Raw genomic sequence first — 15,361 nt, 5'->3', positions numbered from 1 at the left:
TGGCCACTAGATTCACCACTCTTGGATTTTTTCTTATTTTTACTAAATATTTTTCTTAAGGAATAGGCCATCTTAATTATAATTATACAAAGTAAATAAAACAAACAAAACTATAATATTAAAACTAAAGAGTTGGAACGAGTTTACCGAATTGACGAACAACTTGTTGAAAATTAATTATCATTGAAGACTTGAAGACTTGAATACTTCAATTCACCAACTTCATAATTTTTCACACAAATTGCAAGAATAAAGTAACCCATTATAGAAGAAAATTAGAGAGAGATTGATGATTTTGTGAGAAAAAAATGAAAGAATGAGGGGGTATTTATAGTTGAAAATAGGGAAAAGGTGTAATTATAAAAAGTTTGGGGTTAAAACAAAGTTGGGGGGTTAAATGGCTATTTTACAAAGCCCAAATGGCTATTTTTGCAGGCCAACGACCATATTTTAAATCCACAAACGGTCAGAATTTTATTTGGAATTTTTTTTTAAATATAGCCGTTGGGCGCGTTTGAGCCCGTTTGGGACCGGTTGAACCGGCCCACTTAGCACCCGGTCCAGGGCCCAAACGCTCCGGTCATAACGGGCTTTTTGGCTTAATCGGCCCACTTAGCAGGCCCACCCCCATGGCCCCGGTCTTAAACGGTTAGGCCTGTTTAGGCCCACTACCCATATGGGCTCGCGGGCCTGAGGCGGGCCCGGGCCTAACCGGTCCACATGCCAGCCTTAGGTGTGGATTCATTTTGTAGCATTACTCTTTAATAAAAGTTTTTCTTTAATTTTATAGCCTAAATGGAAAACCCCAATTCTTTCTCTTCATAATCGTTCTGTACTCTTCAAGCTTAATTCTTCCTCTCGTGATCATTGTCTGCTCTTCAACTTTTTCCTCTTATTTCTTCGTTTTTGCTCCAACAATTCCTCTACACAATAAATTAAATTCAAAATTTTTTTCTACACTTGCAAAAACTTAAAAAAAGAACTACTTATCAGAGATCTAAAATTTCCAACAACAAAATGATTTTTTTGACCACTTCACAACAATGTCAAGAACTCTTTTTGCTAATTCAAATAATAATAAACCCAACTCCCAAAGTCAAAGCTCTTGTCTCATGGGATAAATAATGTGAAGACGTTAACTCCTGGATATATTCGATTCCACCTAATTTGATTGATCTCCAATGAGCAAGCACAATGTCACAAATTCGATTGTTATATTCTCGGTTATGCGTTTTCATTTTTTATTTTTTAAGATAGTAAAATTCAATAAAGACTCAGTGATAGAGGTCCTAAAACAAAATGATCCACACACTTCATATCTTTAGTGATACGTGGCTAATATCAAGTGTGGTATTGAAATTTACTGGACCAAAAATTACTGGACCGAATCTCATCCTTAAAGAATCATAGTTTGTGGGAGTTTCAAAGAAGTGCTTGGGTCCAATTCTGATTCGCCAGCCTGTCAAAATAACAAGTTCAAAATCCCTCTGCATGGGAGTTCAAAAGGATATACTCGATGGTAATATTTCGATCCTAGTTGCCACTGCTTCTCAAGTTAGTATGTTTCCAATGAAATCAGATCCTTAACAGTTTATGTGCTCACCCTATCTAAATTAAATACACAATTTTCAGATGTCCAAAAAAGTGCATGCGATAGAATATACTACTATGTATTTATTAGATTAGTGTAAATACTAAAGGAGAATAGGATTTATAATGGTGAAGAAACCTTTCTTTTGGCCTCAGAAATCGGACAGCTCTCGTAACTTTCACCTCTGTATCCCTCTTTCATTTCTTTGTTTATCTATGGAGATTGCTGAACGGTGCTGGGCACGTGGTCTCACGTGCTTTTCTTTCTTTTTGCTCCATATCCCCACAGCAACGAAAAAAAAACAGAGAATCGTCAATGAAAGATGATTTTGTAAATGAAAAAACAACTTAACGAGCATGGTAAAAATTAAACTCTTTTAATCTCAGAGATGGCCCATGTCAAATGTAGGCTATATACAGAGGAGGGTCCATCATTTTAACTTAATAGGTTCAATTTTTATATTTTTGCCATCGAACTCATTGGACATTTAAAATTATAAGTTCAAAATATGTACTCCAATATATGTTATCTAAAGTTACGGAGTTCAGTTAAACGTGCAGTTTGTTATCTAAATTCGCCTCTGGCTATATAGCCTATAGCTAGGACCTAAGTGTAGATGGAATTTCGAGTCATCCATCTTTTAACTTGAAGCGTCCTAGAAATGCCTCAGCTTTAGCAAGCAAAGAAGGTCTCATCAAGCAAGTTCTTATTGGCATATATTGCTTGTCCATTGTACGGATCTCTTATCCTCCCCTAAGTCATGAACCAAGACAAGAGACCATCACACACACTGAGTTAATTCTTTGTGAAACATCTTTCTTTTTAAAACATCATTTCGATTTAATTTGCGCATGGAAATATGTCGAACACTTGGTGTGTGAATATTAGTGGAGGTACTTTATGCTTTTGCATTTAGTAGTCATGTTTATATGATTAAAATATACTCTGTGAGTAACGCTTAATAGTGAGTATTAAGTGTTAATATTGTGGTTTGCCTGAAAGAAATTTGTTATGTCTTGCTAAATGGTGGTTGAATTGAATTAAGGAATTAAATATCATCAACCGTGCACAAAATTAGTAGCTTTTCCCCGAGCATTCTGGGATTCGGCCACGACTTCACTTACAAATATTGAAGCTGGATTCAGTATCTGAAAAACTGATGAAGTATTGAATAACTCGTTTGAAAAGTATTATTTCTTTTCCACTTCAATTTTACAGCTTGTTTGGATGGTTGTTACCTATCGTATTGTATAGTATTGTTACTTTAAATATAATATTTGTTTTGATTGTTACTTAAATTTTATTGAATCTTATCGTTAAATTCATTGTTACGTAACGACAAAAAGGGCCACTTTATGGAACGGCAGATTTGGTGTGGTGGCGTCGTTTTCCATGCTTTTTTCTCTCATTTTGTCCTTCCTTATCCTTTACCCTACTTCTTTATATAATAATTCTACTCCATATCCTATTTTTTCTTAATAATGTTGCAAGTTTATTCTTCATATTATTGGTGTGTGACATCATGAAACAACGGCAAACGATACAATCCAAACATTATATTTATCAAACAATACAATATAATACGATATATTATGAAACGACATGTAAACTCTTTTCTTTTTTCAACTTCCACCAAATATCCGCAGCACATACTAATTACATCATTAAGAGGAAATAGCACATCCATTCAGTACGCATAATTACACGTTTACTTGTAGTTAATTATGTTGCGAGGACTCTTCAAAATGTTGTCGCACTCGTGTCAGATTCTTCAAAAATGCACTAATTTTGAAGGATCGAACATATATTCGATGACATTTTCGGAGAGTCCGAACAACATAGACTTGGATCGGAGGCCGTGAGAGTAGTGTCTACCTATCAAGTGTGATTAACTCTCTTATTTCCTCATATAAAAATGTTCACAAGTGAACACATTGGCTATTGCTAACTTCAATATAGAAATCATATCTCCCTCAAGAGCTCTCTCTCATCCTCTCCCAGGCAGTTATCCCCTCTCTTCTCCTATAACTAAACAAATTTAGCCATACGAGGAGTCTCTGAGACCAACCCACTAGCCAATTTTTAAACTCCTAACTTTGGTTTTCTAGGCTCTTCTGGCATTTCTCATCCTCGTATCAACACATAATAGATATACTCACACCAATGCATGTATATTCATTTGTTGTTGCTCATTCTACCTAGGCAAAATGACCTTTTTCAAGTGCATGTATGAGACAAATAAACAAAGCAATTTTAGCAAACCAAAAGGAATTCGTTGAGGGGTTAATCATGACAGTTAGCCATTTAAAATCTTAGAATTAATAGAAAACTGCACTCATCCACAGTTAGACTCAAAAATATAAAAGAATTGCAGCAACCAAGACTCTTGTCCAAGAAATTCTACCTTTTGTACAGATCCAAAATATATTCATCTCCTTTGCCTTCCTACAAAAACAACCTTTTTATTCTTACTACACAAATACAATCCACGTGGAGTTGAGTGGTCCTTCGCTTAATTCATTACTATGACAGTTGATTTTCAGTTTTGTTCTTTGATTTTCTTCTTATTTGTGACAGTTTCTGCTCTTGGACTAGAGGATTTATTAAGCTGCGAGTCAAAATCTCCAGCTGCTTCTGGCTATCGATGTGACCGTAATTTGCAGCCATTGCAATGTGGAACATTCGCAATTCTTCGTACCAATTCATTTTACTCATCTCTTTTCAATCTGAGTTCTTATTTGGGTATCAATCGATACGTTCTAGGTGAAGCAAATGGCTTTTCTGCTGATACAGAATTTCTTACAATTGACCAGCCTTTATTAATTCCATTAGATTGTAAATGCGTTGGCGGATTTTTTGAAGCTGAATTGACAAAAACAACAATTAAAGGAGAGAGCTTTTATAGCATTGCTCAATCTTTAGAAGGTTTAACGACATGTAAAGCAATTAAGGAAAAAAATCCAAATATTACTCCTTTTGGTTTGTCTGAGAAACTTTTACTGTCAATTCCATTGAGATGTGCTTGTCTTTCTCCAGAAGAAATTAGTCCACAAACAAAACTTTTGGTTTCTTATCCAGTGAAGCAAGGTGATACAATTGCAGCTTTAGCAATTGGTTTCAATACTAGTGCTGAAAGAATAATTGCTACCAATCACAGATTAGAAGGAGGTAGTTTTAGACCTGAAAGCCTTTCACCAGCTTCAACTCTTTTGATTCCGCTCGAAGGTAATGTTGAATTGTGCGACTATCTCATCTGAAAATTTAAGTATTTAGAAAGATTGCATTTTTAGTTATTTAATTATAACACGTTCCCTTACCCATGAAGAATTTTTTTTGCTCTTTGGGTGGTGGTGAGATATAGATGTTGAAATGTTTTTTGCTTTTTGAGTGGTGGTGAGATTTGAATCTAAGTTCCCTTGCTTGCTCTGGTACCAAATTGAATAGTATGACTGTCTCATTTAAAAGTTTAAGTTGTTAGAGAGAGAACATAACGTTATGTTTGTTATATTATGTGTCAACAGGTAAACCGAGACTTAGCTTATTTACAAACTCCCAGCAGCCGGATTTGGGATATCCAGCAGCAAGCATTGCGTCAACTAAAAAACATAAAAGGAAGTCCAAAATGAGGATGATGGGAGTTTATATTGCTGTTGCTGTGGTTGCCTTTATGTCAATAGTAGCGTTTGCGGCAGTTTTCTTGTTTATCCAGCACAAGAGGAAGAGGGATGCAGATTTGTGTAAGGAAGCAGATTTGGAGCTACAAAAGTTAAGCTTAAGCGTGAGAACAACCAGCGAAAAGAAAGTTTCATTCGAGGGGTCTCAAAATGAACTAGACAGTCAGATTATTGATGCCACACCACATAAGCTGTTGGTTGAGACCTACACTATTGAGGAGATAAAGAAGGCTACAGAGGATTTCGATTCCTCCAATCTTATCGAGGATTCTGTATTCCATGGCCGGATCAGTGGCAAAGATTTGGCAATCAAAAAGATGGAGACTTGCAATATCTCAAAAATAGATACTGGACTATTCAATGATGCAATTCATCATCATCCAAATATTATCAGGCACTTAGGGACGTGCGTATCAGAGAGTCCTGATTCATTCTTGGTGTTTGAATATGCTGTAAATGGTTCGTTAAAAGACTGGCTTCATGGTGGTCGAGCAATGAAGAATCGATTCATTGCTTCGTGCTATTGTTTCTTGACATGGAATCAGAGGCTAAGGATTTGCTTAGATGTAGCGACTGCCTTGCAATTTATGCACCATATCATGGATCCTGCTTATGTCCACCGAAATATAAAGAGCAGGAACATTTTTCTTGATGAAGATTTCAAGGCAAAAGTTGGTAATTTTGGCATGGCTCGATGCGTTGAAGATGATGTTGCAAAAGGTTATTTAGCTCCAGAGTATCTTGAACGAGGAATCCTTACCCCGAGCATTGATATCTTTGCTTTTGGGGTGATCTTGCTGGAGGTGTTATCAGGCCAAACACCTATAAGCAGTGGCAATGGTAAAGGAGAAGATGAAACTAGGCTGTCTGATAAAATAAAGGTCATTTTGGAGTCGGATAACGCGGATGAGTTAAGGGAATGGATAGACAGTGCATTGGGAGACAATTATTCATTTGATGCAGCAGTGACATTGGCAAATCTGGCTAGAGCATGCGTGGAGGACGAGCCCTCGTTAAGACCAAATGCTGGTGAGATTGTGGAGAAGTTGTCAAGATTGGTTGAAGAATTACTGGAAGGGGAAGAGCAACTCATAACCTCCGAAAGTTCTTGCAAACCTTTGTTCATGGCTGCAGCCACCAGTACCATGTGATTACCAAAAATGCGAGCTTTTGTGAATTGTAAGTGATTAAGTTTCCAGGTGTTTAACTTGTAAGGTTTTTATGGCTCTTAAGATCTTGATCTCCTCTGCACTTACGGCAAAATACAAGAGGAGACTGTAGACCGCTTATTATTAAGTTGTAAATATGTACGTATGCAGCAACTACCTTTGATCATAGTGATCTTCTTATGTAGCTACTGCTGTCAATCAATATTCAGTTCATCTCCCAAATATGTCTTGACTTTTCATTAAAAATGTTTTCATGACTGACCTTAAGGTCGTTCCCTAGATTCAAAGGACAACCCAAAAGGTAGAACAAAAGGAATATTACAGCAGATTGAAGAAGAAACAGTCTTTCACTAAAGTAAAGTACAGAATACTTTTACAAGATTCATATACCAATAGGAGACATTTGCAAGAATAATTAAAATTGATTGGTTGCTCAAGTCGAAGTAGAGTAAAACTGCAGCATTCATCACTAAAAAGGAATAGAACACATCATATTGATAAGGATAAGGATAAGCAGAGCTAAGATTCTCATTTGAATTCAAATTGTTGTATATATCTCCTAAACCTCTCTTCCTCATCTACAAAACTCCTACTACCAGTGTACTTCTGATATAAACGTACCCATTTACATGACTGAAAATACAAGTTGGAACACCAAATACTCGCTGTTAGCAATTCCAAAAGTCTGCAACCTTTTTTTTCCTCTCATCCAGTTAAAGCCTAACGGGAGAAAACTCAAGCACCACCACCTCACCAACCATTTTCAGCCATGGACATGTGATCCAACCAACACAACTGATTTCCTTCAACCCAACGTCACAGCTCGATCTAACTGATGGGAAGCTCAAACTATTCGACTTGGCAAGCCCAAGTAACCACCTTACTATTTGGATATGATCTCCTATCCTACATCGATGGCACATCTGTCATTCCTCCAGTGTATATTGCAGATGACAAAGGCAATCAACTTCCTAATCCAAACTACAAGTTGTGGCTAAGGCAAGACAGCCTTGTTCGCAGTGCAATCATGGCCTCTGTCGATCCATCCATTGCGCCGCTGATTGCTCAAGCAGCTACTGCAAAAAACGCATGGGACAGTTTGCAAACGACCTATGCGAACAAATCTCAAGCAAGAATTTTTGGTCTTCGTGAGTTACTCTCAAACATCAGGCGAGACTCCAAGTCCGTCAGCGACTACATGAAAGAAATTAAATCCATTGCGGATGATTTGGCTGCCTCTGGCTCGTCTCTAACAAATGAGGAACTAGTCATCAAAGTTTTAAGCGGAGTTGGAGCAGAATACAAAGAGATCTCAGCGGCTATACGCGCTCGTGATAATCCCATATCTTTCGAAGAACTATTTGACAAACTTCTTGCTCGTGAAGTTTTCGTCCAGCACTCAGAATCAAAGAATGAGCAGCCTATTATCACTGCACAATTTATCCAGCACCGCACCTCGTTCAACCAGTCTAAAGGAAGAAACCACACTAGTTCTAAGCGAAGGGGAGGGCATTCCAATTTCATGCCTAACAACCGTAATTTTTCTGGACAAATGACCAACTCAAAGGCGTTCAATAACATGTCTAATCAACAAAGAGTGTAGTGCCAACTTTGCGACAAGTTTGGTCATATAGCTAAGGTGTGCCGCTCTAAATCTCACGATGCACTTGAAGCTCAGGCAAAGTTTACTAATCATGCAAACTATGCTGCCAATTACTTAAGTTCATGGTTTGTTGACTCGGGGGCTTCTCACCACATCATAGATAATCCAAACTCCCTTCAGTCTGCTACTCACTTTTCAGGCAATGATGAAATCATCATCGGCGCCAGTAAAGGAATACCAATTACTCATATTGGTCAAACTATATTTTTTTATGATAACACTAAGCCTTTTCATCTGCATAATGTTCTTTGTTCTCCAAGAATCAAAAGAAATTTAATTTCAGTTGCTAAATTTTGTCTCCACAATCAAGCATCTATTGAATTCTTTCCCTATTCTTTTTGTGTGAAGGATTTGAATGCGGGGGCACGCTTCCTGCAAGGACGGAGCAAAGGGGACCTCTATGAATGGCCAGCTGACAAGTCACAACATCGTCCATCTTCTCCTCTTGCTCACTTCACCACTACATCCACGCCAACATTGCACCTATGGCATGCCAGACTTAGTCACTCTCAACCTAGAATAACGAAATTATTTGTTTCTTCCTTTAAGCTTCCCCGATTCCTTTACATTCTGTCATTCATGCTTATGCAATAAAAGTCATCGCCTTCCTTTTGGTGACAATTCCATTAGTAGTTCTAGACCTTTTGAATTTTTGTACTCTGATGTTTGGGGTTCTTCTCCTATTCACTCATTTGATAATTTTCGATTTTATGTGATTTTTGTGGATCACTATACAAAGTACACTTGGTTATTCCCATTAAAGAATAAATCAGATGTTCAAGGAGTATTTGTGAACTTTCTTAGCATGGTGAAAAACCAATTTCACCTTACTGTTGGCACACTCTATTCATATGGGGGTGGAGAATACATAAGCTTAAAATCTATCCTTACGCAGCATGGCATTCAACATCTCACTAGTCCTCCCTACACTCCTCAAATTGTTGGATTAGCTGAACGCAAGCATCGACATATCATAGATACTGCTCTAACTTTAATTCTGTACCCTCATGTTTTTGGTCATTGGCTTGTCAAACAGCTGTCTACCTTATCAATAGGATGCCTACTCCATTGCTCAAACTTCGTTCTCCTTTTCAATGCCTCTTTCACACATCCCCTAACTCTTTGAAATTAAGAGTTTTTGGTTGTTTATGTTACCCCTGGTTAAAACCATATAACAACAACAAACTTGCTCCCAAATCAAGACCTTGTGCTTTCATGGGATACTCACCTTCTACAAATAGTTATGCATGTCTTGATCTTTCAACCTCCAAAATATTCATCTCAAGACATGTCCTCTTTGTGGAACATATATTTCCATTCAAAAATAATCAGCTAGGTCTTCCAGAATAGAACCATCACTCTTGCACCAGTGGATCCACTCCACAGAACCAACCAATGTTTCTCCAGTACAAAACCAATAAGATATTGCCTTTGAACCTATCTCATTGCCTCCCTCAAGCAACTCTCCTTGTCAGCAGCCACCCATGGAAGGTTCACCGAGCTTATTATTGCAGGATGATGCTTCACCTTCACTCGAGGTGAGATCTTCTCCACCTTGTTCTTCTTCCACTACTACGCCTCTTCTCTCTTCTTCTACCACACAAGTGGTACCTCTTCCTCCCTCAAGAATGGTGACGAGATCTCAAAATAATGTCTTCAAGCCCAAACAAGTTTTTGACTACCTTGCTGTCTCGCCCAACAAAACACTGCCACTAGCACCTCATCGTTTAAGCAAGCAAACAAATATATTGAATGGCATGATGCAATGCAGGCTGAATACTCAACCCTTTTGAATAATGCTACTTGGTCTCTAGTTCCTCCAACTTCATCACAAAATGTGATAGGCTGAAAGTGGGTGTTTCGTGTGAAAAACAATGCAGATGGATCAGTCGAACGCTATAAAGCGCGTCTAGTTGCAAAGGGTTTTCACCAAAGACCGGGTGTTGCATGATTTTCATTCTACCTTCAGTCCAGTCATTAAACATACCACCATTCGTCTAATTATCTCTTTAGCAGTGTCTTTCAGGTGGCCCTTACGACAACTAGATGTCAACAATGCCTTTCTCCAAGGCACATTGCATGAAGAAGTCTATATGCAACAACCTCCGGGATTCGTTGATCCTGTTTATCCCAATTATGTCTGTAAACTTCGTAAATCCATTTATGGACTTCGCCAAGCTCCAAGAGCTTGGTATACAGAGCTCAAGAACTTTCTTCTTTCATGTGGTTTCAGCAAAACTCATCCGGATAACTCACTGTTTGTCTGGTTTCAACACAATATCCTTATCTTTGTTATGGTGTATGTCGATGACATTGTTGTCACTGGTTCGTCAATCAAGCATGTCGACCACACCATCAAGTTGTTGGGCAACAGGTTCTCTATCAATGATCTTGGATCTTTGCATTTTTTTCTTGGTGTCGAAGTCATTCCACATTCAGATGGTCTCTTACTTACTCAAAGCAATGTATTCTTACTTACTCAAAGCAATTACATTGCTGAGCTATTAGATAAATTTCACATGCTGGAAGCAAATGGTGTTGCTACTCCAATGTCTACCAGTGAGCATCTAAGCATTAATGATGGATCTTGTTCAGCAGATGTGAAGCTGTATAGACAAGTCATTGGATCTCTTCAGTATCTTAGTTTTACAAGGCCGGATATTTGCTTTACCATCAATAAGCTTGCTCAATTCCAACATGCTCCGTTGATTCGACATTGGCAAGCAGCTAAGCGCTTGCTCAGATACCTCAAAGAAACACTCACCTATGGACTTCTCATAAGGCCCTCATCCACTACCATACTTCAGGCTTACTCTGACGCTGATTGGGGCGGAATGATTGATACAAGACACTCAACTTCAGCTTATGTCATTCTTCTTGGGTCCAATCCTATCAGTTGGTGTTCTAAAAAGCAGCGAACAGTTGCTCGCTCATCCACTGAAGCTGAGTATCGAGCTGTTGCAGGAGCTGTAGCTGAAGTAAACTGGATTGTTAATCTCCTTAAGGAGCTGCATCTTCCACCTAAGTCTCCGCCAAAAATCCTATGCGATAATGTTGGAGCCACTTATCTCAGTCGTAATCCTGTCTTCCACAGTAGAATAAAGCATGTGGCCATTGATTTTCATTTCGTCCGTGATCAAGGAATCAAATTGATGTTCGGCACATTAGCAATGCCTCACAGCTTGCAGATGCCCTCATAAAACCTCTACCTCGACGACCTTTCTCTGACTTTGTGACCAAGATTGGCCTCCAACCAGTGGAGCCAATCTTGCGGGGGCATGATAAGGATAAGGATATGCAGAGCTAAGATTCTCATTTGAATTCAAATTGTTGTATATATCTCCTAAACCTCTCTTCCTCATCTATAAAACTCCTACTACCGGTGTACTTCTTCAGATATAAATGTACCCATTTACATGACTGAAAATACAAGTTGGAACACCAAATACTCGCTGTTTTACATATGACATCCAGGGGCAGAGCTAGAGTGCTCCGAGTGGGTTTGGCCGAACCCAATAGTTTTGGTTCGAACCCTGTATTTGTCTTAAAAATTCATTGAATATATATAAATTATTAATTTAGAACCCAATCGCTTAAAATGCTTAGAATTCTGAACCCATAAACTTGAAGTCTTGGCTCCGCCTCCGATGACATCTATGAGAATACATAAGTTTTTAAGCAAAGCTGCATTATCCAAAAACATATAAATATGTCAAGATGAAAACTTTACAAATATTAGAAGGGAAATTTTCGTATATGTACCATATACGAAACTATATTACCAAATATGTTCATAGTTTGCATATTGCCATTCATGCTAATAGTATTTCTACAAAATATAGACCATGCATTAAATGAGGAATCATTGTAGCTGCAGGCTTCCTTATTTAGGGGCTAAAATTGAGGGATTAAATATTCTTCCAGATCTTCCAAACGCAAATCACGCACATTAATCTTCTTCGTCAGTTTCGTTTCAAATTTAGCTTCTCTACATCAAACGCAATTATTCTTCTACAATTCAAAAACGAATTGATTATTCTTCTAAAATTCAAAAACGAACTGATTATTCTTCTACAATTCACAAATCAAAAACGACTAAATCTTCTACGGTTCTTCTTCATCAAACACAATTATGTCCAAATTTCAGTAATACAAAGCAAAGGAAAAGAGAGCAGCAAATTCCANGAAACATACATTTCAGGGGAAGCATGTTGAGTCCAAATATGTACCCAGTTTGTAGATATTTTGTAGATAAATTGTAGATTATTTATATTCTGATTGTAGATGCTTTATTTTCTATTTTCACAAATAAAAAATCGACTAAAACTTCTACAAATCTTCTGAAAAAAATGCAATAATGTCAAAAATCCCAATTATGCTACAATTGAATGGGAATTGGGATATTAAAATTCAATGTACCCAGTTTGTAGATATTTTGTAGATAAATTGTAGATTATTTGTATTCTGATTGTAGATGCTTTGTTTTCTGTTTTCACAAATCAAAAACGACTAAAACTTCTACAAATCTTCTGAAAAAATACAATTATGTTGAAAATCCCAATTATGCTACAATTGAATGAGAATTGGGATATTAAAATTCAATGTACCCAGTTTGTAGATATTTTGTAGATAATTTGTAGAAACATTGAAATTCTGTATTTTCATATTAATTTTTCAAATGATATGTAGTTTTGTTGTAGATTAAATGTAGAAAACAAGCCATTGTGAGTCTTATTTGACTGATTCCTCACATGCAACCTATTCTACAAATTCACGCCTCTTTAAATACAATACAACCATACTTTTTTGAATTTAAAGGTATAGCAATATATATAACTTAAAAAATATCTTCTCCTCTACACAAGTTAGCTCCAAAACAGACGAAGTGGAATAACAAGCTCCCATCAAAACTTTTAACACAAAAACACAACGCTCAAAAATAAATAAACAACAGTCTATAATTTTTCTACATTTTATCTACAATTTCTGCAATATAATGTATGTAATTTCTTCTTCTTCTTCTTCTTCTTCGAATTTCAATCTGAAATTCAGCCAAAACCAAGTCTAATCTTCACCAAAACCCCTCAAAATTGAGATATAAACTCCAAACCATATTCCCAATTATTTACAACAACACCCAATCCAAACAAATAATGATTTTTGAAAATCCAAATTTGAATTCAAAGCTTCAAAGCTTTTTAATGGCTGTCAATGGTGGAATTGCTGCTCTCTTTTCCTTTCCTTTTATTACTGAAGGAACCCGAAATCATAACCATCAAAAGTTATTGCTGTGTATGAAACTTTGAAGATTTGACTTCAATTTTGAATGGTTGTAGAAGAAAAAACCTTGATTTTGGACGTTAATGGTAGAGGGTTTCAATTGTTTTTCTGGTTTCTAGGTGTGTGGTGATACGTGGGTGAGGGTGTGGGGTTGGGAGAGAGAAACGTGGGGGATGGGGATTTGGAGGAATATACGGTACCATAAATTTAGGAGTGATATAAGGTACAATTAATGTACAGTTAAAACACCTCATGGTATAGAATTGGTAATTAGATATACTAAATGTAAATTATATCAAACCTTAAACATTGAGGGTAATATAATTTCCTATATGGTATAGGAATGTAAAAATTCCATATTGGAACCATTAGTCTACAATAAGGGGCAATGTTGTACTAATATACAGAAAGAATGAGTAATCCTCAACGAAAGATCAAAGAAAAAATCAAAGATACAAACAAGGACAAAAAACTAGCAACGCATCATAATCTCGAACTCATCAAAGTTAAGGAGACCATCGCCGTCAATATCATAGCGGCAAATCATTCCTCTGCATTCATCAATGGTTCTTGATTCTCCTAATTTGGCAAGCATTCTATTCAAACTCTCAGGCGTAATACATCCACATCCCTCCATCTCATACATCCTGAATGCTTCCTTCAGCTCGTGCGCCTTCTCTTCTTCGCTTCCATCTTCAATTAATCTCACAAAATCCTCGAAATCCAACAAGCCATCATTATCGGAGTCATTGATCTCAACCGCAGCCTTTGCTTCCTCATACGACATGTCTTTGCCGATCAAGTGGACACACTGTTGCAGCTCCTCTGCTGATATTTTCCCATCTCTATTCTCATCAAAGCGTTCAAATAGACGTCGGTGCTGCTGGTATTCTGCCATCAAATTAACAAATATCAAAGAGTGTGTACTTTGGCAAGAATTAATAGGCTAAACACAAAAGTAAAAACAAAAGGCAAGAGTTGAACTGCTATACAACCAAATTCTTGACCCTTATATATATGTATATTAAGAGCGGCAGATTCCGTGTGGCGTGCGTAAAGCAACCGGGAAATTGTTAGCGCGCGGGAATTTCGGGTGTGTACCGTTGATCAGTTTTCAATGAAGAATTGGGCTTCCAGATATCCACGAACCAACCTAGAAGAATCTGATCATCTACCAGGTCATTGGGAAGGAGACTAGGAAAGCCAAACCGGGAATACTATTTCAAAGTCGAATGCTCTTTATTTTCTCCAAGCTCTAATAGGAGTAATATTTTCCGTTTGAGTAGGGTAGGTTCCTAGAAGCCAAAAATATAACTTAACCGTTAGTCAGCGGGTTAGTTTCAACACTCAAATAACATATACCGGAAGTTCGCACTTCCTACCAGCAAGCCCGTCTAGCTCAGTTGGTAGAGCGCAAGGCTCTTAACCTTGTGGTCGTGGGTTCGAGCCCCACGGTGGGCGTAGCGATTTTCCTTTTTAATGGTCTGTCCTCAAAGAGGCTAGAAGAAGTTCACTACCTTCAGGCTGTATGTAAAGCTCTCCCTTTTCACTTAACTTATACTATTATACACTTTGTGTGTAATTGTATTTTAACTTGTTACAGCATGCAATTTACCTTGTTTTCTACATTACTAGATGAAGCTTATTATAGAGAGTGGTTTATTATAGAGAACTGCTTGTTAATGCAAGTCACTGTGTTGTGTTGTGTGTACACGAAAGTTAAAGTTAAAAGCATCGCAAATTGTTTTCTGAATCTCAAGTGTTCTAATGGTTGTGTGTCAAAGAATGATGGAGGCAGTGGATTTTATTCACCTGAAGAATTCCTTCTGAGAAGGCCTCCCAGGATTAATCTTGGTCTGCAGCCAGAGAGTGGTAATTTAAGGTCTTCAATGGCCACGGATGGTGCTTGGAGAGAGAAGCAGCATGAGCATGCTCAACAGGTTCTATATGAAATCTTGTAAATTTTAGAAGTTAAATACTCCAG

At 37.5% G+C, this 15,361-nt stretch overlaps 2 protein-coding genes and 1 non-coding gene across 4 annotated transcripts; 2 read left to right on the top strand and 1 right to left on the bottom strand.

The window, feature by feature from the left end:
• On the top strand, window positions 1,420–6,618 carry LOC109207255 (protein LYK2). Of its 2 annotated transcripts, XM_019370151.1 has the most exons (3): window positions 1,420–1,519; window positions 4,169–4,816; window positions 5,113–6,618. In XM_019370151.1, exons 1-3 carry the CDS (start codon window positions 1,492–1,494, stop codon window positions 6,414–6,416), a joined length of 1,980 nt encoding a protein of 659 aa, XP_019225696.1. In that variant the 5' UTR covers window positions 1,420–1,491; the 3' UTR covers window positions 6,417–6,618. The 2 variants fall into 2 exon arrangements, with proteins under 2 accessions (XP_019225696.1, XP_019225691.1); XM_019370146.1 differs by lacking the exon at window positions 1,420–1,519 and having other exon boundaries at window positions 3,546–4,816.
• LOC109222924 (putative calcium-binding protein CML19) lies at window positions 13,694–14,591 on the bottom strand. Its single transcript, XM_019387214.1, has one exon. The coding sequence runs from the start codon at window positions 14,273–14,275 to the stop codon at window positions 13,850–13,852; it is 426 nt and encodes a 141-aa protein (XP_019242759.1). The 5' UTR covers window positions 14,276–14,591; the 3' UTR covers window positions 13,694–13,849.
• Window positions 14,766–14,838, top strand: TRNAK-CUU. The gene has a single exon. It is a non-coding gene; the product is annotated as a tRNA-Lys (tRNA).

The sequence above is a fragment of the Nicotiana attenuata genome, chromosome 2 (genome assembly GCF_001879085.1).
Source record: "Nicotiana attenuata strain UT chromosome 2, NIATTr2, whole genome shotgun sequence".
Classification (NCBI taxonomy): Eukaryota; Viridiplantae; Streptophyta; class Magnoliopsida; order Solanales; family Solanaceae; genus Nicotiana; species Nicotiana attenuata.
This window is presented reverse-complemented; position numbering and strand designations above follow the sequence as displayed.